The 27002-nt window shown below is 52.8% G+C and overlaps 1 protein-coding gene across 4 annotated transcripts in view; it reads right to left on the reverse strand.

Annotated features, from left to right (window-relative positions):
* Positions 1 to 319: 319 nt before the first annotated feature.
* Positions 320 to 27002, reverse strand: part of SOX13 (SRY-box transcription factor 13) — a 44195-nt gene continuing 17512 nt past the window's right edge. Inside the window, exons 2-14 of one of the 4 annotated variants that reach the window (XM_060088459.1) lie at positions 11934 to 12132; positions 10697 to 10808; positions 10525 to 10611; positions 9170 to 9342; positions 8641 to 8709; positions 8088 to 8199; positions 5558 to 5643; positions 5160 to 5322; positions 4652 to 4761; positions 4417 to 4513; positions 3957 to 4100; positions 2876 to 3092; positions 320 to 2187 (exon numbers count right to left, since the gene is read on the reverse strand). In XM_060088459.1, the coding sequence (XP_059944442.1) occupies positions 1911 to 2187; positions 2876 to 3092; positions 3957 to 4100; positions 4417 to 4513; positions 4652 to 4761; positions 5160 to 5322; positions 5558 to 5643; positions 8088 to 8199; positions 8641 to 8709; positions 9170 to 9342; positions 10525 to 10611; positions 10697 to 10808; positions 11934 to 12131 (1845 nt within the window). In that variant the 5' untranslated portion in view covers position 12132 and the 3' untranslated portion in view covers positions 320 to 1910. Of the gene's footprint in view, positions 2188 to 2875; positions 3159 to 3956; positions 4101 to 4416; positions 4514 to 4651; positions 4762 to 5159; positions 5323 to 5557; positions 5644 to 8087; positions 8203 to 8640; positions 8710 to 9169; positions 9343 to 10524; positions 10612 to 10696; positions 10809 to 11933; positions 12133 to 27002 lie in introns of all 4 variants that reach the window. The other 3 variants (XM_060088457.1, XM_060088458.1, XM_060088456.1) reach the window with 3 other exon arrangements.

The following is a 27002-nucleotide window of genomic DNA, read 5'->3' on the forward strand; positions in this document are numbered from 1 at the left end:
ATTACAGTGCTCTTAACCACTGCCTCCTTTCTTAGGACCTGGGTGGGCGCTTTGTGGTGAGGTCTGCTCACCTCCTTGAAGCAGGGGCAGGGTCTTACTCGATCGTGGGCTCTGGGGGTGGCGTCTGGCCTGGGCCTCCCTTGCCTAGGATGTTTCCTCCCTGGCTCCATGCCCGAAGTTCCATGGAGCTGCCACCGGGGGCAGTGGTGCCCGGGCTGCTGGCACATTTAGGAATTCTGGACTTGGGCCAGCCTCACCACCCCATCCCGTCCCAGCAAAGGCCAGATTCTGAAATGGTCTGTCTTTATTATGTCAACAGAAAACAAAAAAATTCCCCCAAGTGTAAATAGGAGAAATGTGCTGGTTAAGTTACTAATCATTATCTTCTTATTAACAAAATAAAGCACTATCTATGTTTACAGTCATAAAAAAAAGAAACAGCCTGGAGAGAAGTTGGGTTCGGGGAAGTAGAAGGGGAGAAGATGGGGGAACGGACACAGACTCCACATCTGTCCCTGTAGGATTTGGGGTTCCCTTCCCACCTTGCCCCAGGGCTATTCTGGATCTTTGGAGTCAGGTGCCAACGGGATTTGATTTTCCTAGGGAAAGACCTTGTGAAAGGGATCCGGAGCTGAGGCAAATTACGGGTATAGAGTGGGGGAGGGGAGAGGAGCAGGCAGGTGTAGGGGCAGAGCTGGGTGGGAGAGGATGAAGCCTTCCAAGGACAGGGTGGGAGTGGGGAGCTCCCATCCCCTACTCAGGACAGAGGAGTGAAGACCAGCTGCACAAGAGCCCCCTCTCCAGGGCTTCTGTCACTTACAGAAGGGGGCACCATCAGTCCTCCTGCCCCCACTCCTGGCACTCAGGTTGGGACCAGGGGCTGGGGCACCATGACAGAGCCCCTTGGAGGCTGAGCACATTCCCATGCTGCTGGGAGCTAAAAATGGCTCCATGGGAACTGACATGCAGAGTCAGGGAGGGAGTGAAGGGGCAGGCAGGGGAGGTCAGGATGGCTGGGGAGCCCAGGGCAGACCAGGGGCTTACAGAGACCCAGCAGGCGTTAAAGGGGCAAGGGCAGACACGGAGGAAGGGAGAGACACAAAAAAAGGCCCTGCAGAGAAACAAGGACAGAGAAATGCACCAAGGACGCACAGAACCTGAGACACCCAGACTGACAAAGAGGTAGCAATTTGGGGACAAAGAGAAGCACAGAAAGAGCCCCCCGGAGAAGCAAGAATGGCATCAAAAGACACACCCACAGGAACTCAGCGACAGTGCCTGGCACTCAATAAATACCTTGTGCAATGAAAGAACAGATGAAAACATGTGCACGTGCGCACATGGGTACACATACACACACACACACACACACACCAGCCAGAGGCACGAAAGGCTTGGCAAAAGAGACATGGAGGAGAGCCAGACCTCTTTGCACAAAGTACAAAGCGATCCTCATGGTAGAGGAGCGATCTGGGGTACTGTGGTGGGGCGGTGCGTGTTGGTCCCATGGTGGCTGGTCCAGCCAGGACAAGAATGGAAACAAAGCATGTGGCCCTAGGGGAACAGGTCTGTAGCTGCCATACCCCTGGGATGGGCAGACCTGCAGGAGGGGAGGGTCATACAGTGTCCCCTGGCCACGAGCCCCAAGGGCCACCACGGAGCTCAGCCAGCCCAGCCCATCACCGCCACGCAGGACCCACTCAGGCCATCATCAGCTCCTCAGGTGTGCCCACAGGTGTGGTGGGGAGGGGGCATCTCCCATCATGAACGTATCTACAAATGCACAGCTGTGCCCAGCTCCCAGGCATGCCCAAGTCCAAGTACCAACGTAGTCCAGGTGGGGTTGCTGTGCCTGCTGGCGTGGGGCCCGGTCGTCCCCAGGGAGGAGGGCCAGGCCCACGTAGCCGGGATCAGTCTGTGAGTACCACCAGCTCCCCGTCGCTCTTCTCCTCGGCCTCTGAGTCCTCATCCTCGCTGTACCGGTACATCTCGCCATCAGCCACCGAGTGCCTGTCCTCTGTGCCCTCGCCCTCCTCCCTGAGGCTGCAGGTATTGACGATGACAGGCATGTTTGGGTCCAGGCTGCGGGGCACATAGTGCTCCACCAGGGGCTGTGCCAGGGGCACGCCTGCCACCCGAGGGTACAGGACATCTGAGGGGCTCATCTGCACCTGGCTGGCCTGCGGGCTGCGGGACAGAAGAAAGGCATGGTTACAGATGCACCCGCACTTCACCCCCGGCCCTGCTCTCCTCCGGTCCTCCGCAGGGCGTGCCCTCCAAGCTCCCACCCTTTTGGCTCCAAGACACATACACCCTGCTCCCTGGCTGCTTTCTGATGGCAAATTCACTGTCAGCTACAAACCCCCACACACATGCAGCCCCAGGGCCACGGGTCCAGACATTCCCAGAGGATCGTGTGTAAATCCAGTTTTGGGAAATTGTATATTTCATATGCCCCAGGGAGCTTCCTATTTAAAGAAATCCACTAGCATGCTTGTTTTGGTCAACTCCGGAATCCTCTGTATGATTATTAGTACCTTGATTTTTAGTACCCCTGAATTTTTATTGAGTTTGTCAAGGGGACCCACAGATACATTTCTCCAGATACCCACTAGTCCCCAGTCAGTCACAAATCTATATCTTGAGCCACCAGGGACTCACCATAGTCACAGTCACCACTACAGTCACACACACATAATGCCCACACAAACGTATGCACACACATGCGTGCACACACACAGCTCCCCTGGAATCCCACACTAAGGCCACACGCTAACCCCTGCCACTCACAAGAGCTGCGCGCGCGCACACACACACACACACACACACACACACACACACACACACAGAGTCTCAGGTGCTGAGGGCTGCTCACGGGGTCGTGTAGCTCTGGCGGGCATCCTGGCGCCGGGTCCTCATCAGAGCCTTGTACTCGCCCACCCGCAGCCGCTTGCCCTCCACGATGCAGGTGCGCTTGGGCCGTGGCTTGTACTTGTAGTCAGGGTACTTCTCCAGGTGCTGCCGGCTCAGCCTCGCCTGCTCCTCGTAGTAAGGCTGCTTCTCCTGATTGGTCATGGACTTCCAGCGGGAGCCTGGCCCAGCCCCCAGGGGCAGGCAGTCAGCTGGGCTCTGCTGACACCCCCAGCCCCCTGCAGATCCTGGAGGCCCCGAGAAGGTTTTGGTCCCCAGATACATGTGCAAGCACCTATACACAGCAAGGGTCTGGCCCAGTGTGGGTGCTCCATGGATATTGAGCAAATGAATGAGGTTGGCATGTATAAGGATATCCAGTTGCTAGCTTAAGACACAGCACCCACCCACATACCAAACTACACAGCGACTCTGGGAGGCCTCTGGTCTGCATGCTTTGCATAAACAAAAGAGTAGCCACCCAGGGCCCCAACAATCCCCAGAGGCTCCCTGCTGAGGACAAAATACCTGGTGTCTCAGTTGACAAGAGACCTGAACTGGAGGAGCTGAGGTTTGGAAACAATTGCCCTCTTCTAGCTCCACCTGCCCTGCCCCACATTTCTCCTTGGCCTCCAAAGAGGACATATAATTTCAAAAACCTCTCTACTGATAGCCCAAGAATACCAGTCTCTCCTGTCTCCTGCCAGAGCCAGCTCCAAGGGTCTGGGCAAACAGGGGAACAGGTTAGGGAGAGATGGGGTGGGGGAGCTAAAGAATGTACACACACACTCTCTCCCGCCTGAGTTCTTCGGTGCAGGTGCTAGCAGGAGAGCCCTACAATGGTACCAGACTCCAGGACCCAGCAGTCCCACATCCTGCCTGCCTCCCACGCACCATCAGACTCCACTGGAGTTCACCACGGTGTGGACCATCACCCAGAAAGCCCCAGTTAGACCCAGCTGACTCCTGCAACTAGATGCTACTGGACTATGGCTCCTGGAGCCCCTAGAGCCCCCCGAGACCCCACCCCGCCCACTGGCCCTTACCAAGGATCTTGCTGATGCTGGAATTGTGCATGTCTGGGAAGGCCTGGAGGATCTTCCTCCTCTCATCCTTGGCCCACACCATGAAGGCATTCATGGGCCTCTTGATGTGGCTGCTGTTCCGGGACTCAGGGAAGTGGCGGGAGCCTGGGGAGCAGGGCAAGAGTCAGCCAGGCAGGGCAGCCAGTGTGGGGTAAGGAAGAGTCCTCCAGGGCTGGAGGAAAAAAACATCCCCTACTTGACCACCAGAGGGCGCCGGGAGGCTCCCACAGGGCCAGGCATGGCCAGAAATAAGACCAGCAGGGGCCCAGAGACAGGCAAGGGACAGATACATTAAGGGGACTCCACAGACAGACTAAGGGAGCGAAGGGACTGGAGACAGACACAACCTGACCCACCCTGGCCCTGGTGGGAAGCAGAGGTGGGCCCTCCTGCCCATCAGCCCAGTACCCAGAGCCCTCACCGTCCACATCACAGCCCAGCATGGCTTCTTCCAGTGGGTGCACACAGCTCTCCTCCAGCCGCTCCTTGGCTGGGGATGTGTCCAGGCTAATGAGGTCCTAGGTAGACAGGGCAACTTGTACATCAGCCCCCTCTGCAGCACCCCACTCCCCTCCCCTGCTCTTCCCTTTGGTAGCCTCAGACACTGTGTCTTCCAACCCCTGCCCACCCAGGTGCAGGGTAGTGGGAGCCCATACCTTACGGAAGGAGGTGTTGGGGGGACTTTCTAAGGCTCCACTGTGACCGTGCAGCAGCTGTCTGGCATCCTGGATGGCTTTGGTGACAGCATCCCCTTCACCAAGGAAGCCTACGGGACAGGGGAAGGAAAGGAAGGGAAAGGAGGGGCTACTGAGGGAGGTACACCCAGTTCATGTCTTGCCACCCTGGGATGGTGCTCTGTTGCACTGCACATCCTCAAGGGGGCGCCATTTACACTGGAGTCCTGGTGACGGTAGACTGGAAATGAGAATGGCCTGAATCCCTGATTCAGCGTGCCCAACCAGACACAGCTGGGAGAGCAGGAAGGGGCTCTTCTTCCAGGACACTGAGTGCTGAAACTAAAAGGGGCCAAAGAGAGCAAGTCTAACCCCTTGTTTTATAAAAACTGTAACCCACAGAGGGGAAGGGACACGCTCAGGGTCATATCCTACCCTCTTAGCTCTCTCCTAGAAGAGGGCCGAAGGGAAAGGTGTAGGGGGCGCTTACCCAAAGGCAGGCTGGGGGGGCTGGCCTGCAGGTCCCGTGTGGGGGCCCCATGGCTGGGAGGACGGGGTCCACAGTTGCTCATCTTCAGGCTCGGGGAGCTGGAGGCATTAGGCAGCTCGGGGGCCTTGGGCTTGGCCGTGAGGTTTAGGGGTTGGGAGGGCTCCTGAGGGAGACCCAGAGGGTTAGAGACACCAAAGGACACCTCCACGGAGGGACTGGGGGGACACAGGGTGACAGAGGGACAGAGGAGACAAGCATACCCAGAAGAGACAAGGAGACAGGAAAGGAAGATAGAAGAAGCAGGAGAACAAGAACAAAGGACCCCATGGTCCCCTAGGCGGGCAGCCAGCCACCACAGATGAGGGCGGGAGCCCCCGGCCAGTGGGTGGGGGCGGTACCTGTAGGGCGTGGTGGGCAGACAAGGCCCCAGGCCTCTTCACCACTGGGGCGGCGGGGCTGTGCAGCAGCTGCAGCGGATACTCCACTACGGAAAAGGCGGCAAGGAGAAAAGTCCTGGATGAGCACAGAACAGCAGACGCCCTGCTTGACGAGGTCCCGGCAGCACAGAGCGGGCAGAGGCTCGGAGCTGGCCCAGATTGCTTCCAACCACTGCCCTCCCAACCCCAAAGCACTGCTGAGGACCTCCTGTGCCCTCGTCCCCCGCTGCCTGGCACACTGATCGGCATCTTCACCCTGTTCCCGCCCTTCCCAACCCACTGACCGCAGAGTTCCCACCCGATGGTGAAACGAGGTCAGGTACACCATCTACTCTTTCTACAGGTACTTGTGTTTTGTACCTACTACATGCAGGGTACAAAAGCAGCTGCCTGGTTTGTAGCCGGCCTCATGTGCATTATCTCAACGTAATCCCTAGTATGTGGCATATAATAGGTACTCAATACATCATCCTATTTTATGGATAATGAAGACTGGGAGAAGTTACATGGGTGCCCATTTAGTTAATAAATGGGAGCACTGAGATCTGAACTCTGAACCCAGCCGCATCCTCTAGACCTTTCCCCGCTACATGCACTCTCTCTCTGCTACCTAGCTGGTTTCATTCTCCCTCAAGGAGAACCAGCATCCCTGACTTGACAATTGAGGTGGAGAGATAAGCCACGTAGACAAACCACTGACCACATGGCTGGCGGTGATATGGGCTGCATGGGTGGCATGCCAGGGAACTCTGTTCAGCTGGGGTGACTGGGGCAGGCTTCCTGGGGGCAGGGGAGGCGTGAGCGGGCGTGGCAGGCGGGCAGGTGGGAAAGCGGGAGGTGGGAAATGAGGCTGGCACTCGATGGACAAGCAGGGCTCGGGGCCTGTGAAGGCTGAGCCCGGGAGTTTGGACCCTATGCTATAGGCACCCGGGCACCACCTAAGGCTTGTGACCTGGGAGAGGTGTTACTCATACTCAGCCGGGCGGGGGTGGGGGGCTGGGGTCTTGCGGGGCAGGAGGTGGTGGTGCATCTAGCAGCCACAGTGTTCCTGCTTACTAGGATTCAGGAGCAAACAAAGCAGGGGGCAGCCTAGCCAGTCCAGGTCTTCCACAACTTTATTTCCTGCCCCCCTTGTCCAGCAAGGGTGTGGCCCCTCCCCACAACTAGGCCCCTGCCCTCCTCACCCCTGCAGCTCGGCTCTATGGACACCTGTATGTGTAATGGTTTTGTGCAACCTGTCCTCCCCCTTCACCCCTCCCCATTCGCAGTCCCCACTCCTTCACCCCAAATTAGAAACTGCCTTCAAAGTAGGGCCTGACTTTCTCAGTCCTTTGTGTTTTCTCTTCCCCCACCCAGGAGTCAGTGGTGCGGGCCCATGAACTGTGCCCAAGGCCCAAAGCCCTTGCTGGTGGACCCGTAGGAACTCACCCGGCTAGATTTCCCCTGCCTTCTCTCTCACATGGAACAGGGAGCATTGACCAAAGGGAGCTGACTTAAAACCCTTTCCCCTCCTGGATCAATTACGGGCAGCATCTCTGCCCTGTTCCCCAGGACCTCTCATAAGGAATCAATGATCGTAGCCTAATAATTCCATCTCTGCCTCCATCCCACGGTCACTGCCCTAGTCCAGGCTGTCATCCTCCATCTCTAGAATCCCCTCAGCAGCCCCTACCCCGTCTTACCTCCAGTTGGTACCCCTCTGCTCCCCACCACCCACAGCCAGTGTGACAACACATCCTCTGCTGAAATGTTCCCGTGCATCCCACATTCTACAAAATAAATCCCAAAGTCCGTGCTCAGCCCCGACTGCCCTCCCCAGGCATATCCCACTAGTTGCCATGTGCTCCCCTCAACTCCAACACCCCCTTGGGCTTTCTGCCTCAGGATCCAGGCCCCTTCCCTCCACCCTCAGCTCCCAGCTTCACCCTCACAAGTCTACTCCCCCAGCACCCAAGCGAGCACCAACTCCTTAAGAAGCCTTCCCAGATTCCCCGGCTGTTGGTATCCTTCTGTCTCCCTCCCCAGACCGTAAATTCCTTGAGCTCAAAGTCCACATTTTATCGCCCTCGTGGCTGCCCAACAACCAGTCAGCACCTGACGCTTGTTGCTGCTCAATCTGTGGTCACTTGAGTCTCAGTGACAGGGCAGAAGGCAGCAGTGCCACGGTCAGGGCAGAGCACGAGCATGAGTTTGGGAGACGGATAAATCTCAGTTAACATTCCAAACATTAACATTCTGGTACAGGAAATGTCCCAGAACTGGGGGACTAGACCTAGATAGGCAACATCCTCTTATGTCTGGAAAACACTTTATGGTTTTCAATGTGCTACTTCTTTTCATTCTCCCAGCGAAATTCAGAAAGAAGGGATTATTCTTTGACTAGACAGATCCCAAAGTGAGGCCCAGAAAGGCCACACTGCACATTAATGGATGAGAGTGGCTCCTGGGCTCCTTCCCTGACCTCAGGTCAACCCTCCCCTCCCACACTCACCTGGCTTGCAGGGAATGGGCTGAATGGGCAAAGCCAGCTGGGACTCGGGGGTGACAGGCAGAGGTTGGTGGCTTGGGGGGAAGGCTGGAATCATGACGTAAGGCATGTTGATCTGCTGAGGGCAAAGAAACCCTGTGTGAGTCCCTGGGGGGCCCAACCAGCTACTCAGCTGTGGTCATCCCTGGACACAGAGGGTGGACCCGGGGATGAGAGACGCAGGTCTGGGGCAGGGACAGTTTTCAAAAGGATCCATCTGACCCTATGCCCCCTCTGTGGGCCTCTGTCTTCCTGCCCTCAGGTCCCAGCTGGGAGGAAGGTATTCTGGGCCCTGCCCTTGAAACAGGGGACAAAAACAGGAGGGGGCTACAGCAGAAATGAGCCCCCCTCCTTAGGGTCATGCCTGCGTGGTTCTGCTCAGTCCACACTCCCTGCCTTTCCCTGTCTCCAGTACCTCTCCACACTGGTGTCAACCCCTCAAGCCCCTGCTCCCCCAGAGCCCAGCCCTCCCCCTCCTTTACCTGGATCCCAGCACCCAGCCCTCCCCTCTTTTTACCTGGATCTGCTGTTGAAGGAGGTTGATCTTATGCTGCTGCTGAATCAGCTGTTGCTGCTGCTTAGCGATCTGGCAGAAGCAAAGAGTAGGTGATGGGAACATGTACCTTGGGCCCCAGGATCCCACCTCCCACAAGCGTTTGTGGCCCCATCCACACCCTGCCCCCCCATGCCTAGCGCAAAGACATGGAGGACAGCTGGACAGGGCAAGAAGCCGAACAGCCAACCCTCAGGATTTATTCTCCTTTTATGGAGAGCCCACCCCTTCCTCAGAGACCAGAGATGGAGGTTAGGCAGGAAGCAGCCAGCTGCTTTCACTCAGAGCCCCGCAGTGCTGCTCCATGCCCTGGCCCCTCACAAGGGCTGATGAACCGCCAGAGGTGGGAATGCCCAGCCCCTGCCACGGCCCCCTCCCCGCCTGCCCCCAGGCCTCAGCCTGCACCAGCTAGGCCTGCCCCCACCATGCTCCTCTCTATGCCCTGACAGACCCCCGTCCCTGGAAAGAAAGCCAGACACCAAGCAGGGCCTACCTGCTCCTGCTGCTGCCGGGCCAGCTCCATCTGCTGCTGTTGCTTCTCAAAGAGCATAGCGGCCATGTTCTTCTGCTCTGAGTGGGCCGTCAGGAGCTGGTCCCGCAGGGTGGACAGTTGATGGATCATGACCAGCAGCTGGAGCTCCTTCTCTGCCAGGCTCTCCTGGGTCCCTGCTCCACAGTGAAGCAACCACCACTGAGAATTTTTGTTTGTTCATCTGTTACCAGTCCATCCATATGACACTGAACAATTGCTATGCCCCAGGCCCCTGTCAGGGGCTGGACCACAGAGATGATTGAGATACAGTCCTTGCCCTGGAGTGGGGGGGGGCTCCTCATCTTGTCACCTGACAACTAGCTGCTCTAGAAGGTCCCCACCATCAGTCATTGATTCCAGGCCCTGGAAATGCTGATGGTGGGGCATCTCAGACCTGGCCCACCTCTGGGATGTCCTCAAGTGCCCAGAGCCACTGGGTCAGGGTGGATAACGAACCCACAGGAGGGCCCAGAGTGACACGCTTAGGCTTTGGAGCAAGACAGATCTGGGTTCAAATTCCCCTTTTAACTCATCCCTCCTGGGAGCTGCTGGGCAAGCTACCAACTTCTCTGCACTTTAGTTTTTTGAATCTATAAATGAGCACAATGATCGACACTTCACAGGGTTGCTGTGAGGGTTAAAGGTATTGAATGTCAAGCTTAGCCCCGGACCTGGCACATGGTCCTCAACTAGCAATGTCAGTGCTTCCTTGTCTCTAATCCAGTTCACGTCCGATGCAGCAGTTACTCCTAAGTGCCAGGATGCAGACCATTTGCATCAGAATTACTCGGGGAGCCTTTGAAAAATACAGATGCCCAGGCCCCCATCCTCTGGGGTTCTCATTCAGTAGGTGGGGGTGGAACCTGGGGATCTGCAGTGTTTTAAAGATTCCTCTGGGAATGTGATTAACCACACTGGGAAACTTATCACCCTGATGAACCGAGGCAACAATACTTTAATTCACTTAGTGAGGTCCTGGTGGCCTAGAATTAATTTCCAGCAGTGAAAGGGAATGTAAGGCTCATTTTATAGTGAGATCTGAGAAGTGGCTAAGACATCCCCAAGGTCTCAAGGGTCCCAGGGGATTTGATTCCCACCAGGCCTCTGCTGCACGGGAATAAGCCTAGTGCTTGGACCCCCCGGCTGAGGGATGGTGCAGACCCCTAGGGCCAGGCAGGAGCCAGAGTGGCACAGGCCAGGTGTGAAGGCACCAAGCGCCCCAGAAATTGCCCTACAGGCCTAGACTGCAGGGCCAGGCCTGGAGAAGGGAAAGGGGTTCAGACATCTGTCCCCTGCCCACCCATATGGGCCTTCACCTTTGACATCTTTGGTTTCCACACAGCTCCTTCCCAGAAACCTCTCCTTCCAGTCACTGGACAGCAGCTTCTCGATGGCCGGCACGACTGGAAGATACCAAAGGGCTAAGGAGTAACTGTCCTAACACCTCCCCACCCAGGCCCCCGTCTCTAACTAGGGCAGACGTCTTACCTTCTTTTAAATTTCGGTTGAAGTCCAGCTTCTCCTGGCTTCCAGAAGCAGCCTCGGAGCCTCCTGGTCTCTTGGGTTCTGGGGACCCATTGCTTTCCAGGGAGCTGCTGTCCTGTAAGACACACTGAATGTCACTGTCACCCCCAAGGGAATGGGGGCAGACTGCAGTGTGGGGGGCTGAGCGCCCCGGGGATGTGTATCCTAGGGGAACTCCAGAATCTACCCAGCCCCACCCTCCAGTAGGGCCCTCCCTTCCCACCTTCCCGACCTTTGCTCTGACTTGGCTTGATAGATTTGGTGAAAAGAACACAAGGTTTCAAGACAAGAGACCTGGGCTCAGTGATTCACAAGGTGCTTGAGCCCACACGAGTCCCTGAACTTCTCTGAACCTGACCTCCCTCTTCCGAAAATGGAAATACTAATATGTCCCTGCTATAGGACTTAAAGAGGCCAAAAGCCAGCTATTAAGTATTACTCCCTTGTATGCACCTACCACTCCAGCCCGGCAGGTTACTCTCAAGGCCCCCACCCCACCCTCTTTAAGATATTGTCCCCTCTCTCCTCTTCTCATCTGAGTCCTCTCCATTCTTTAAGACCCAGCTTAAAGCCCTACTTATCCAGGAAGTCTTCCTCGATCACCACCCCTACCCCTGAGCCCCCTTTCACATACTCCTCCTGGCTGGACCCCTCCTCAGATCCCTAAAACTCTCACTTTCATTCGTTTGGCTTTTGATTAGGTATTCCCTTTTTACATCTCTTGCATGGAATCATGGAATTTTTAAGAGCTGCAAGAATCTTCACCACTCATGTAGTTCAGCTCCTTCATTTTAAGGATGAGGAACTGTATTGTCTTTAATAGCAATTTAACTCTGGTTTGGTTAACAAGGCTGCTTTTCTCGAATCATATGAAAAAGCTAGATTATCTTTAAGCCAGCCTGTGAGCGTGTGTATCCTATTTCTCAACTAGCCTTCAAGGGTAAGGACTGCTCACACGTAGGTGAGCAGTTCATATCAGGTGACTGAGGGCAGAAGTGAGCCCATGTCCTGCTCAGACAGGTAGCCTGACCCACTCACCCGCCTAAGTCTTGCCCCAGAGGAGAATGCTTCTGCCTGCCCCTCTGCGCAGCTAGGCCGGTGGGTGCCCGCTCCACCCACAAGGGGGAAGGGCACAGGAGTAGGAGCTACAGAGGCGGGGTGGGGACACTGACCCAGGAGCCCCTAGGAGAGTGCTGGGCACCTGGGCTGGAGCTTGAGGGTCAGCACCATCCTGGGGGGCCCGGGCTGGATCTCCGGGCCGGGGTTCAGCTGCGGTGGCCAAGCCCTGGGGGGCCTCGTGGCAGGACTCCTTCTTCCCCTCTGACTTGACAGTACAGTTCACCATGGTGCCAACGTCATCCAGGGCCAGCTGGGCAGAGCCGGGGCTCCTCATGGACATCCTGAGGGAGGAGGGGCAGAGGGAGGGGGGCGAGTCCTGAACCCCGAGGCAGTGACTGTTCCCCCAGGCCCAAACAGGTACACTCATGCAAAAGGCAAGCTTCCATTTGGAACTCACTGTGACAAACTAGAAAAGATTCCCGTCTCCCCCCCACCCACCTTTCTTTTTTTTTTTTTTTTAACAGAAAGGTCTAGAGAAGACTGGGCCAACATTTGGCATGCCCTGCCTGTTGCAATGTTGGAACTAGTGGGCTGATGGGTCTCCCTGAGAAGGCTAGAGATTGTTACCTGGCTCCTTCTGAGCCCGATAAAGCCAAGATCATATATACAGTACGTGTCTGTGTATGTTTGTGTATGTACGTATTTGTAATTAGTTACCAAAATTTAAAAATCAAGAGATATCCCATAAAAATCTGGATTTGAACTTCTCTTGAAGTTGGTCTGTGGCAATAACTGGCTGGAATTGAGCAGCAGTTACTCTCTATGAACAAGCCACTTTGCCTTACTCTCCACCACTCCCTCCTACTCCCCAAAAGGGAAACCAGCTATCAACTACCCTATACACTTACTCTTTGTTTTCTTTAGAGTAGAGGCAAGATAAAAGTGAACTATTTGGAACAGTTTTTTATACCCGTGTATCTATCTACCAAAAGTGAGGAATGAAGTAAGCTGAGAGATGAGTAGCTTTCAGAAAAATATTTTCTTATATTAGAGTCTCTCAATTAGAGTCTGGCCCCTGTGGGCCTCTGCAGCCCCTGGTGTAACATACGCAGAAACTGCATCCCCTGCCTCCTGTTGCTGACTCCCCACTGCGTGGGATCACTACTACGTAGGTGAGCAGGATCCTGGGAGTAGTTTTCAGTGGTTATGCCAAGCTCAAGGCCAGAGTAGCAGTTGCCCAGAGCTCACTTGCTCACCCTCCAAAGTGACTGAGACAAGACAGATGGGGACACACAGCAGGTTCCAAGTAGGCATGGGTCTTGCCTCAGCTACTTCACTAGCTGCTCAGTGACCTTGGGCAAGTTACTTAACCTTTCCACACCTGTTTCCTCATTTGTAAAATGGGTGGTGTGAGGGCTATGAATTGATATTTACAAGGTGTTTAGAATAATGCTTTGTATTAGTAAGCACCGAAGTAGCCTTTGTTAAAGCACTGCAGGGTGGAATGCAGCACAAGGACAACAGCCTCAGCATAGCTGGGGAGGTGGGTGTGGGAGGCTTGTTTGAAAGACAAAGTCATGGGTCACCTACAAATCAGAAATTCTGTGGGTGAGGAGGGCATGGATCTGTTTTCACAAGCCCTCCAGGTGATTCTGATACATACTAGTTTGAAAGCACTGTTAAATAAACAATTTTTAAAACTTTGCTTACATGGGCATTAAATTTTTAGGAGGGAAGTGTAAGGCAAAAATTATATATAGTAAGACATCCCTTAAATTCAACTGCAGGTGCAGTATAATATTTGTATATTACATCAACTCTGTATAATAACATGTTTCTTGTATAATGAATGATGCAATGTGCCATGTACAATAGATGTATACACTGTGTACAGTACATGTACAGTGTTTTACATGAAATAACTGAATGTGTTTGATTTGATGCCATCCTACAGATCAGACGAGACTAAACTCTCCTGCCACTTTCAAAGGGCAGGGTGCCCGGGGGGCTGGCGTGGGACCCAGGACAGGGCACTGCAGGATGAGGAGAGGAGGCATACGTCAGCCCAGGAGAAGACACCCCAGCCCAGCTCACCCTGAGGCTTTAGGGTGCAGCTCTGGGTCCCCTCCCACCACCCAGGGACCCGGAGAGCGGCCAGGAAGCAGGCGCTCGGCCCATCCGGGCACAGGGAGGGGCGCAGAGCCAGGCCCCGAGCAGGGCGGCTGGGCGTGGGGGAGGGGAAGTCGGGGAGTGGTATTATCCTGAAGCTGAGGGCAGCAATTACATAACAAACAAACCCGGGGCTCAAGCTGTGAATTAATCAAACCGCTGAAAATAAAACCTTCCTCTCAGGAACTTCAGACAAAAGAAATGAAAACAACCAGGCTGGCTGGAAAATAAAAGACAGCAGCGCTGAAATGGGGACAAAAGGAAACCAGACAATAGGGTGTTGGACAAAGGCAATAAAGCCAAAGGAAGTGTGACAGGCGAACAATGCGGGCCTGTGGGCTTCTGATCCCCGGCCGCCTCCGCGCCGCGGGCCCACACCCACCGCGCCACTGCGCCCGCCAAGCCGCCGGGTGGCCTCCTCGCTCGGGACTGGGGTCCGGAGGGCTTTCTCCTCCCGGCGGTCCCAACTTCATGGCCTTCCAGCGCCTACCTCAAAGCCTTTCTTCCCACTGCAGCCCGGAGGCAGCCGCAGGGCGCACAGTTACGGGAGCGTCGGACACCGGGCTGGGCCCCCAGCGCCAGCCGCCCACCCAGAGCTGCGGACCCGCTGTGCATATCCCCCCCCCAGCTGAAGGCGGAGGCAGAGGAGATGATGATCTGCCCTAATGAACTCCAGGACCGCACTGCCCAGTACCGTGGCCACTTGCCACGCGGCTGCTGAGCACCTGTACCAAGGCCCGTCCCAATGCAAACGTGCTAAGTACAAACTACATCCCTACTTTGGAAGGGTTAGTACAAAAACAGAATGTAAAACAGCTCATTAATAACTGGCTGTTGATTACACGTTGAAATTACACTTTGGATACTGTTGGGTTAAATTGAATACATTGTTAAAATTCGCGTTTCACCTGTTTCTTTTTGCACTTCTTATTGTAGCTACGAGAAAACATTAAAAGTATATATGTGAGGACTTCCCTGGCGGTCCAGTGGTTAAAGACTGCCTTCCAGTGCAGGGGGTGCGGGTTCAATCCCTGGTTGGGGAGCTAAGATCCCACATGCCTTGTGGCCAAAAAAACCAAAACATAAAACGGAAGCAATATTGCAACAAATTCAATAAAGGCTTTAAAACTGGTCCACATTAAAAGAAAGTCTTTTAAAAAAAGTATATATGTGGCTCACATTATATTTCTGTTGAGCGTGCTGCACTAAGACATCTCCTCCCTTTGAGCTTGATGGCCTTTTCTACCCACACTTAACCCCCAAGAGTACTTCCACCTGGGTACTGGGATTATCTTTATTTGGGGAGCCTGCCTCCTGGAGCTCCCAACAGCTCACCCTGGCTTCTGGCACAGCACCTGGTAACAAAGAAAATGGCTCCTGGTGACCAGCCAAGGTAGCGTGGAGGTGTCAGTCTGTTCACCAGGGCGTGGTACCCACCAGATAACCCTGCCAGACCCTGCTAGCAGCCCAGACAAGGGCCCTTCATCCCCACAGGCGCCTGGCTCTACTTCAGGCACTGGCACTGGCTCTCCGTTGGTCCCCTCTCTGGACCCATTGGTTCATGGAGAAGCAACAGCCCAGGCTTGATGCAGAGTGCAGGCTTTTGGGTTCAACAATCTGGATTCAAATCTGTGCTTTGCCACCAGCTGACTTGTGTGACCTTGGGAAGTTAATGCTGAGCCTCCATCTCCTAATCCATATAATGGGTGTAATAATCCATGTCACAGGTGTCCATGAAAATTAAATAATACAGGGTGAGCATCCATTAAGTTGTCATATAGCCCAGGATGCTCCTAGAGCCAGGTGGTTGAGAGAAAAGTCTCTGGGGTCAGATAGACCTGAGTCCATTTGAATCCCAACTCTGATAAACTAATTGCCTTGCAACGGTGGGCACGTGACATAACCTCTCTAAACCCCAGTTTCCTCCTCAGTGAAATGGGAATAAAAACCCCCAATATGAAGGGATGAGCCTTCCATTAACACTCCAGACCCTATGAGATGTGACTGTTTTACATTCTCTTGGCACCCTGAAGCTTGGCCTTCAAAGTACTTTTCGAAGTTGGCAGTGATACCTTCACATGTTTTATTTCTGACTCGCCCTGTAGCCTGAGAACGCATCCAACTTCACACCGTGGAAAGGTGCTTGTTTTTGCTCTTCATTGTAGCCCCAGAGTCTAGCACAGTGCCTGGAACATACAGGTGCTCAATAAATCCTTGTACAACACTCAGAGAGTTTAATATAGTTCAGCAGCACAGCACAAGGCAGACCTGAATGCTTAATAAGTGACAGCTATTATTACCAACATTATTAGATAGATGTTGCTCTCTGTGGTTTATTTCCCACATCTCCACCTCCCCACACCCAGTTATCCTCAGTTGCATCTTCCTTGCATCTAAGTTCTTCCTATGAGTAGCAAAGCAAGTCCATTTCCTTTTGTTCCTACCTTGGGACAGGTAAGAAACATCTTCCACACCACCTTTTGAATTTAAAGACCCTGTTGGGGAGTCTTCCCTTAAGTCTCTTCCAGAGACTTAAAAAAAAAAAAAATTCCCTTCTTACCCTTTCCCTACAAAGCATGTTCCATGCTTCAATCATACACATGGTTTTTCAGGAGGTTTTAAAGTCAGCAGCCACATCCTCCCCTCTCCCCAGACGCCCAGAAATCAAAGACTCTTTTTAGTACACAGGAGATGTGAATTACTAGGCTCCACCAGTTCCCACCCAGGTCCTGGTCAGAGGCCACAAGCCCACAGGACTCTCCAGTGGGACTCTCACTCGGCTGGAAGTGCTCCCATGTACCCCATCTCCTCCCTCTCACCCAGCCTTACTCATATTTTATAAATGGAGAAACTGAGGCCCAGAGAGGTCAAGTTCACGTGGCTTGTTTGGGCAGTACTGTTTCAGGAATACAAAGTCAGAAGACCTTCAACCGGCCAGGACACGGAACAGTATTCCTGCTCTGCCTTCCCTTCCATCTGGGGAACCTAACCCATAGACCCTCTGCTGTCTTCTTCTCCTTGGCCTTACCTCACCTGAGCATCTGTAGGAGGTGAAGGCCCCTAGGGAGAGAGAGCTCTGGCCAGCCTCAACCTGGATGCCGCAGCGTCTTGAGTCTCTGAGCTGCTGTCTGTGAGGCCCTGGGCCCCCAAATCCAGGGCTTAGGACAAGGCATAGAGAGATGCCTGCCCTCCACAGAGGGCCAATGGCTCAAAGCACGGTTCTTATGCGACAAAGCAGACTACAGGTGCTGATCTCCTTTTTTCTCCTCCCCACAACCAACCCTCTCCCAGCCCCTCTGACCCCCACCCACCCCAGGCGCACACACACCAAGCCTCTTTCTCCCCCAGACAAATCACCAGCCACTTCCTCTCCCAATCAGCCAACAACAGCCCAGCTGGACTGGAATCAAAGGACTTCTTACTCTCAGACCTTTCTCCCTCCACAACGACAGCCCTTTCCCCACCAGAAATATCTAGATACAGATAAAGATAGAGATAAGTTCTAGTCATCGGAGCATGACAGGTGACTCAGACCCAGGGGTACAGGAAGACAGTCTGAACGGACAGGCAGACCCTCCCAGGAGGGCCATTGACAACACTTCACGGGGCATACACCTAACCTCTCTACTGAGACTCCCACTCCCAAGCTGACCCTGAGTAGGTGGTGCCGAGGGGCACTGCCAGGGAGAGAACCATGTGGCAGAGAAGGGCAGGGCCTGAGTCCCAGGGGAATGTCACTTCCTTTCAAAGCCCCAGAGGGTTGAGAGCCTCAGGCAGCCCTAAACAATAGCCCGAGGCGTGGGTGCCCAGAACGGTGCCCCGGTGCCACATCCTGCCATTCTTCTCCCAGGCCGCACCCTGCCACCCTTCCTGGCTACGCCCGATCCTATCTCTGCTGTTTACTCAGAGCTGAGAGCTGGGCTGGCTGCAGGCTTGGAACAAAGCTTTCCTGAGAGGCCCCCTCACCCTCTCCGGCCTCTGTGGGCCCTTGGGGTATCAGATCCATGGCGTGGCCCAGCCTGGTCTAGCCCTGCTCAGGCGGAGGCCACAGCCAACACCCCCCGTTCCTGGGCTGTTTCTGGGCTGATCAAGCGGATAAGACCAGCCAGACTGAGGCCTGCTGAACCCCCAAGAGCTCCTGTCCTCCCGGTCAACAAGAGGAGGCAGCCTCCCCGGCACCTCTGGCCCAGAAGCCCAGCTCCAGACAGAGCCTTGGAAGCTGCCAAGATTCAGCTGACCCCAGCCCAAGGGCACGAAGGACTGAAGAAGCCGAGGAGAAACTAGCTGTGCTGTTCCCATTCACAGCCCCATCTGAGTCTTCTCTTCCTGGAGAGTCCAGGAAGAGACAGAGAGGGCAGCGTGGAAGGACTGCTGAGGTTCCCAACAGGATGGGTGCCTGCCCCACGGGCCTGGGTAAAATTGAGGAGGTAAACTGTGTCTCCAGGATTCCCTGCTCTGGGGGTCCTCCTGCCTTCAGGACCTGATGCGGTCTCCAGCCCCTCCCAAGCCCCATCAGCAGCCCACCCACAATGCTAGGAAGCAGCCGCAGTGCTAGCCTTACCTCCCAGTGGCCAGGTCCTAGCCTAGGTCCTGGATTCGGGAGTGTCTGGCCTTTTACACGAGCAGTGCCCAGCCCAGAGCAGGCACACAGCAGAAATGGTGCAGCTGAGGCCGACTGGCCTTGTCAAAGGCCTCCCTTCTGGGATAGCCCGGAACATTAACCGAAGGGAAAGGAGGTAAAAGAGCATGCAGTGACAGAACACCCACTTGGCTGAGAGCACTGGGTGAGGGGCTCGCCACTCATTTTTCCGACCCAACCAAGGCCCAGTGGAGCCGTCTGAACTCAGGCCTCACTGATGCCCAAACCCATGTCTTTTCATCTGTCGGCTGGTGCCCTGGCTGCTCTTCCTCTACCCCAGATAACAGGATCCGGTCTAACAAAGATAGATTTGCCACTGTCTTTGGTGCTTACAGGATTCTAGTTGTTTTTGACTTGAGTCATGGCCAAGGAAGAATTAATCGAAAGAAACCAAGGCCACTTTGGAAACTCAGGGGAAAGATTCAACCTCTGAAAACCTTAGTTTCTTCATTGTAAAATGGAAATTCCAATACCTACTTTGTGATTAGAAGCTAATCACAAGCTTAGAGAATCTGGTACAGAATATAGGTTCAGGGAAGGAGAGAGGAAGAGAAACCTAAAGCAAGGAGGCTGTCTTTCCCTCCCTACCCCCAGAGCACCCAGAGTGAGACACCTATCCCTGCATGTCCCTGGCTTTCCAGAGGCTGGCAGGTATGTGTGACCCTCTGGCATTGCTGGGAGGCATCCTGATATGGCTAAAAGAAATGCGCTTTATTGTCACCCAGACCTGTGTTTGAAGCCTGGCTCCACCATATACTACTGTGTGACTATGGGGAAGTTTCAGTTTCTCCATCACTAAAACGGAACAAATAACAACTATCTCGTAGAATTATTGAGAAGACTGAATGTGATGTTTGTAAAAAACAAAAAAAAAGTTTGCTCACTGAACCCTCTCATTCACCTTTTGGGGAAGCCTCTCCCACCCCTGCACGCCAAACACGCAGAAGACCCACACCCAAAGGACAACTGGGAGTGTCATCTTCTTCCATCTCCACCTGTCCCCTGTAGGTCCCCCTCTCGTTGGCGCTGTTTCACTACCTACTTAGGTTGTCTGCATGTTCTGTCGGTGTCCCCAACCACCCTGAAATCTGCCCTGGCCGGTGCCTATGCTGAGCCAGACACCCAGGCCACAAGGACCTGAATTTGCCCAGGAAACCTACATCCTCCGTGTCACGGCCTACCTGACCAACCCCCCGTGCCTTCCCTTCCCGACGGCACTGAAGTTCTGCAGACCCTCACAAGCTCCCTCATCTCCTCCAGAGCCGGAGCTAGAGGGTAAAGTGTTGTTCCATTAACCCCTGCCATCCCCTGCCAACCCCAGGAGGGGACAGGAAGGTGGAGACTAGAAGAATGACTGCAGAGGGGGAAAAGGACAAGTGGGAATGGCCTGTAAACACCAGGCTGAACAAAGTCTCATCTTTGCAGACATCCCTTTTGTTGGGGCTGGTGTGGGCCAGGCAGCATTTGGCTTCTGCTTGGTGACAAGTCCAAGCCATGTGGACTAGGCTCTCAGGGTCTATGGTGACATGGAGGCTCTGGAGACATGCACAGTCAGTTCAAACCCCAGCAGCCCTCTAACTAGTGGCATGGATAGGCCGACTTCTTCAACTCTCCAAACCTACTACTTTCTTTATAAATGGGATCAGTAATAGATACCCACTAGTGTGGTTGTGAGGAGTAAACGATGTAACAGGCAAAGGCCAGTGCCTGAACACAGCCGTGCTAAACAGCTGTAACCGGTATAACCATTGTGATCTGGAGCTGGGGGTGACGGCTGAGAAGTGGAGAGTCAGCCAGTTCCTCGCTGCTCCAAGAGGGAGCCCAGTGAATACCCGAGACTTAACCTCTACACACCTCAGATTCTTTATCTGTAAAGGGGACCAACAATAGCTACTCCTCGTGGTTGTTGGAGAGTTTATATGTATTGGATATAAAATACTAGTGCAATGCCTGGCACAAAGCAGACTGGCACTTAGTGTTGTTATCGTGATCGAATGAATGAGTGATTGTGCTTCCAGGGAACTTCTGCAGCCAGAGCTCTCTGCCCCAAGCCAGTGAACGTTGTGAAGGCCCTTCTTAAAGGTATTTCAAATATCAGCCTCCAGGGCTTCCCTGGTGGCGCAGTGGTTGAGAGTCCGCCTGCCCCGGTCTGGGAAGATCCCACATACCGCGGAGCGGCTGGGCCCGTGAGCCATGGCCGCTGAGCCTGCACGTCCGGAGCCTGTGCTCCGCAACGGGAGAGGCCACAAGAGTGAGAGGCCTGCGTACTGGAAAAAAAAAAAAAAAAAAAAAAAAATCAGCCTCCACACACCTGCGAGCCCGCAGCCCGCCTCTCAAAGTGGGCACCTTCACACCACATCCTCAGGTCCCTGAGGGCTCAGGAAAAGTATCTGATTCCTTCCCGACTTCTTCTCCCTCTTCCTGCCTCAGCCAGCCACTGCAGGGGCAGGGGAAATGGGGCAGCGATCAAGATAGGTAAGTGGTACAAGAAAGAGGAGTCAATAAATGCCAGTCACCAAGAAAGGCCACCAGGCAAGCAAGTGTTGACAGGACACGGTCTTGACCCAGAAGTTCAGCGTGCAATTATTCAGCAAATACACTTGGCCTCATCTCCTCCCTGGGATGTGCCTCCCTAAGGCTCCATAAAAGATACACCTTGAGGGGAGGTCTGGGGGCTTCCAGAGAGGTTTGAGCATCCAGCTCCCCAGCTTGGGCAGACAATGGAGCAACAAGGTGGCTGGCAGCACTGCAGTCATGATGGCCGAGGCCCGTGGGCTGAACCGGGCGGGGCCCGTGGGCTGAACTGGGATGCATTAGCCTCACCTTTGGGCACCCTGCTCAGGTCTGCTGCTTCCCCCATAGCCTCCCCTTCCCCCAACCCAGGGTTTCTGCGCGGGATGCCACCTGTGCCTTATGAAAACCTAATCACCACCATCTCCCCCAAGACAAGCTCACTCATAGGAAACCCCAGTTGAGCAGCTCTTGCTCAAGCAGCATTCATTCTTCCAGTGAACAAAGTGTTCCGTTCTGTTTCTCTGCAAAGGCCATGTTTCCTCTCCCATTATCTACCACATCGGCACACAAGACTGACACAAAAGATTTCTGTTTTCTTTTTGTTATTTTCATGGTCCCCTTTATTTACGAGTGGTTGTTTTTTCTTGGCTTTGGCTCCTTTTCAAAAGGGCAGGGGAGCAAGGGGAGGAGAACAGTTTCATAGTCTTTGATATCATCTAAAATGCTCATCCAACAATCCCCAAAGCAGCCAGCCTGCACCCCAGTCTGCCTGGGACCCCAACTTCCAGCACCAGCACCCTTTGGAAACTGAGGCAGAAAAGAGCCAGATCTGGCAAAGGGGTGGGATATGGTATGATTCTGGGAGGGATCTTGACATCTGGAGCCCCAAATGGTAATAATAATAAAATAACAATGGTGACATTCAAAGTATTTAACAACTGAATCATGGGCACTAACCAGTGAAATGGGACTCTTGGGACAATCAGATGAGTTGGCAGATGCCAGACACACACTACTGGCTGCCACTCTGGTGTGTACCCCTCTGATCATAGCTAACATTTTCTGAGTATTTACTATGTGCTGAGCACTGTTTGGATCACTTGAATCGATCTTCACCATAACCATCTGAGGTAGATGATATTATGATCTCCATTTTACAGATGGAGAAACCGAGGCGCAGAGGTGATCTGAGCCCGGGCCGTCTAGCGTCAGAATCCACCTCTCAACCAGACATCAGGAATCAGGCACACAATAAGCTAAGGCTACGGATAGGCATTAGCTCTTTTAATACTTTCCCCAGCCTTGTGAAATAGTTACTGTTATCATCTGTTTTACCGATGAGGACACAAAGGCTTAAGGAGGCTAAGCAACTGCCAGTGAGTGGTGGGCAAGACACTGACCCAGAGACTGGCTGTCGAGTCCCTTCTTTCAAGCACTGGATTACACTGGCTTCTCTTCCACTTGTTTGAGGTCCCAAGAGCCATGGAAAATCATCACCTGGAGCCTGATCACCTGCCCCTCAACCCCAACCTCTGCTGGCCCTCTGCTGCTCTCATGATGCGGGGTCAAGGGACCCAAGCAGGTCTTAGCTCAGTTGATGTTAGAAAAGTCAAAGGCAAACGCCACATGCAGACGTCAAATGACTCAAAGCCAGGGTCCTAACATAGCATCCTCCAAGTGAGTTCAGGGCAGCACTGGAGGGCGCAGGGCTGCCCCAGTCCCTGAGCTCCCTAAGCTATCACCTCTTCTTTGTTTCCTGGCCATCCTTCCTTGCCCTCTACCCCGACACCTCCACTCCCTCTCCCTTAGCTTCTCACCAACAGCAGCAAGCAGAGCTGTGCACTTCATAGATCTCCCCAACATATGTGCCTAACTATTGTTGCAGTCATCTTATTTTCTTACCAACTTTTTTCTGACTCTAAAAGGAATGTGTACTCATTGTAGAAAATCTGCAAATTTAGAATAACGTAAAGACAAAAAGAAATTAAAGTCACTTTCCATTAATCCAGAGGTGGCAACTGATAACAATTTGGCCTCTCTCCATCAAATATTTTTCCTGTGTGTGGTTTTCTTTTTCATCATTCAGCTCATAAGCAAGCTTCTGTACTATTCCCCCCACCACACACACACACACTTAATATATCAGGGGAGGTTTTCATGTTATTAAAAACTGGAAATTATTTAAAATTCTTTAGGGAATTCCCTGGCGGTCCAGTGGTCAGGACTCCTCGCTCTCACTGCCGAGGGCCCAGGTTGGATCCCTGGTCGGGGAACTAAAATCCCACAAGCCGCACGGCCAAAAAAAAAAGAAAAAGAAAGAAAAAGAAAAAGAAAAAAAGAAAGAAAAGAAAATTCTTCATGAAGTCATTTGTAATGGTTGCACATCTCTTCAGTGGCTGTACTATAATTTACTTTATCCAATGCCCAGGGTTAAAACAATACAACTCTTTCAATCTCATATTACTGAAACCTCCTCTTCACCCACAAGGTCATCTACCCTCCAGATACTTCTGGTGGGCCTGGGCCATTCTGCTCCTATGACAGATGGGAAGGAAAGGGCCCTGACAATCAGCAGACAGAGCAAGGTAGCAGAAGGACCTCACCTGCCTCTTTTTTTTTTTTTTAATTTTAAATTTTTAATCGAAGTATAGTTGATTTACAATGTTGTGTTAGTTTCAGGTGTACAGCAAAGTGATTCAGTTATACATATATATATATTCTTTTTTAGATTCTTTTCCCTTATATGTTATTACAATATATTGAGTATAGTTCTCCGCGCTATACAGTAGGTCCTTGTTGGTTATCTATTTTATATTTAGTAGTGTGTATATGTTAATCCGAACTCCGAATTCATACCCCCTCCCCTCACCTGCCTCCTCTTGATGGGACAAGTATGTAGCAAAAGGAGTACCGGACGGAACATGGAGGCTGTGACAGAGGCCCGGAAGCGTGGGCCCAGGGCCTGACTGCTTCTGCAATGGGGAGCACACATCTCAGCGTTTCTCGGGGCCTGGCTTCCCCATAAAAAGTTGGAGAACCACAATGAGATGCCACTTCACACCCCTTATGATGGCTATTGTTTTTAAGCAAAGAAAAAGCAAAAAGAAGTGTTGGCAAGGATGCAGACAATTGCTGGTGGGAATGTGAAATGATACAGCTGCTGTGGAAAACAATATGGTGGTTTCTCAAAAACTGAAACATAGAATAACCATATGATCCAGTAATTCCCCTTCTGGGTATGTATACCCAAAGGAGGGAAAGCAGGGCCTTGAAGGGATGTTGCTCACCCGTGCTCATACAGCATTATTCACAATAGCCAAAAGGTGGAAACAACCCAAGTGCCTATGGAGGAACGAATGGATAAAATAAAATGTGGTATACATATACAACAGAATATTATCAGCCTTACGGAGGAAGGAAATTCTGGCACATGCTACAGTATGGATGGACCTTGAAAACATTACGCTAAGTGAAGTAAGCCTAAGTGAAATAATAAAAAAACTAATATTTCTTGATTCTGCTTATACGAGGTACTTAATAGTTAAATTTATAGAGACAGAAAGTAAAATAGAGGTTACTAGGGGCTGGGGAGCGGTGCAAAGGGGGAGTTATTGTTTAATGGATACAGAGTTTTAGTTTGGGATGACACAAACTTCTGGAGAAGAACAGTAGTGACAGTTGCACAATGTAAATGTACTTAATGCCCCCAAACTATACAATTAAAAATGATTAAAATGGTAAATTTCATTATTGTATATGCTACCACAAAAAAAAAGATGGAGAACATGAAACTGCTAATAATTTATACCTTCATGGCACCATTAATCTTGCAGACAGGCAGAGGTGAGAGCGTAACACAGACTCACAGGCTGGGGACTCATGTCAGGCCAGGGGTCAGGGAGCTCGCAGGCTGGAGACTGGCTGCCTTTAGAGAACCCCTTGCTCACAAAGCCATAATTAACGTAACTAATTGAAGTGTCTAAAAAGGCCAGAGCCAGACAGTGCCCGCCCCGCCCCACCAGCTAGGCCTTCCTTTCAGGGCCTCCCTCACCGCTAGGAACAATGAAAGGCTTTTACCTGCCATGCAGAGACAGGTGTATTGAGGATTCCTCAGCAGGGAGGGAAAGGGATCTGGGGGCAGGAAGATGGGGATAGAGGAAGAGATTTCGGTCACTTCCTCGAAGTCAGTTCCTTGGCTTTCCCGGAAATCCTTGCCTCAATTGTCCTTCTTAGGGTGGCAGTTTCCAGGAAAGCGGCCGACGCCTGGTTTCCAGAACAGCTCTCTCCCCACCTCCCCACCCCCGACTTGCTGAACAACCCTGGGCAGTTACTCTACAGCTCTGGACCTCCTTGAGGTCTATTTGGGGAGGACAGAGGGACAATAATCCAAACAAAGACTCTAAAGCAGAAGATCTGAGCTAACAGAGGGGGTGACTGCGGTGGGGCCCCCTGGGGAGAGAAGGAGGGAAAGGAGCAGCCTTCCCAGTTTCCAGAGTCATCCACTTACTGCACAGGTAGGTGCTGGTTTCTGTGGGCCACTCGAATCATCCTTTTCCTCTTCAATGAATGACAGGCTGGGACCAAAGTCCCATCCTGCCCTAAGGTTCATTTGATATTTCCGTTTTCTATTACTGGTACCTTTACCGGTAAAAACTATCCCAGTTCGCACTTACCCAAGAACACATCCCAGCGTTTCCAGTATCTAAAAGCTGCCGGTGCTCCAGGGCCTGATTAAGAGTTCAGGCCACGCTGATGGCCTTCTACTGCAAGAGAACCTTAGGGGTTTTCTATGGAAACTGAAAAAAGCCACTGGCATCTCTGTCCATCTTTGTCCAAAGAAGAAGAGAGATGAGCGTCCCCTCCCCTGCTCTTGCCTCCCTAGGCCCTCCCTCTGCCCGCACAGGGCCATTAAAGCTGCTCGGCTTCCCTTCCCCCACAGCCTGTCGCCCTGACCCAGGGGGTGAGGGTCAATGATGGGGTCACTGGAGGCGCCCAGCTCAAAACCAGCTCCTTCGCTTAGGAAGGAATTTAACCCTCTCCCCTCCTGGCTCATGACTATCCACCTAGCAGATCTACGGGTATGGAGGGAAAAAGTTATTGCAGAGAGGATCACACAGACCCACGTGATAATTCTGAGTGCACAGTGGAAATGAGCCCTGGATTTGGAGGCAGAAGGTCTGAGTTTGAGCCCTAGCTCTGCCACAAAATCAAGGTGCAATCCTGGGCGAGTCTTAATTCTCTGAGCCTCAGTTTTCCTATCTGTAAATTGGGAGTCAAAATACACCCCACCAGATTGCTTGGAGCCTCAGCGTAGTGATTTTCTAAATGTCAAAGCACTTAATACACTTGATGGTTTAGAAAGCCCCATATAAGTATAAGGGATTTGGACGCCTGTAACTCACTGTGGGGCCCGAGACACACCACCCAACCTTGCAAGGTCTCAGTTTTTCCATTTGCACATGGGATGAATTATTACTTCTTCTCTCAGAGTTAAGCTTGGGGTTGGCGGCGGTGGGGGGGGGCGGTCCAAGGTCTTTGATGTTGCGGAAATATAAGTGCTGCTAAGCCCCTGGTTTCTACCTTCAGGCTGCAGCCCAAATCAGCAGAAAGATCGTGACAGCACCTGCCATTTTTCGAGTGGGCACAACAAGCCAAGCACCTCACAGATATTTTTGGCAGCAACAAAACCCATTTTATAGTTGAAGCATCTGAAGCTAAGGGGTGGAAGCAAAATCCCACTGAAGGTCCACCTGACTCCAAGTCCAAAACCACAGCACAAGGACCTTGGAGAAAAGGCTGCTTCCCCGCAGGCACTCCCAACCCAATTAGCCCTCTCGGCTGTGGGGCTGGGTGCCGGGGGACAGCCTCCACTTCCTGCCGGGTTCCTGC

The sequence above is a fragment of the Mesoplodon densirostris genome, chromosome 2 (assembly GCF_025265405.1).
Source record: "Mesoplodon densirostris isolate mMesDen1 chromosome 2, mMesDen1 primary haplotype, whole genome shotgun sequence".
NCBI lineage: Eukaryota > Metazoa > Chordata > Mammalia > Artiodactyla > Ziphiidae > Mesoplodon > Mesoplodon densirostris.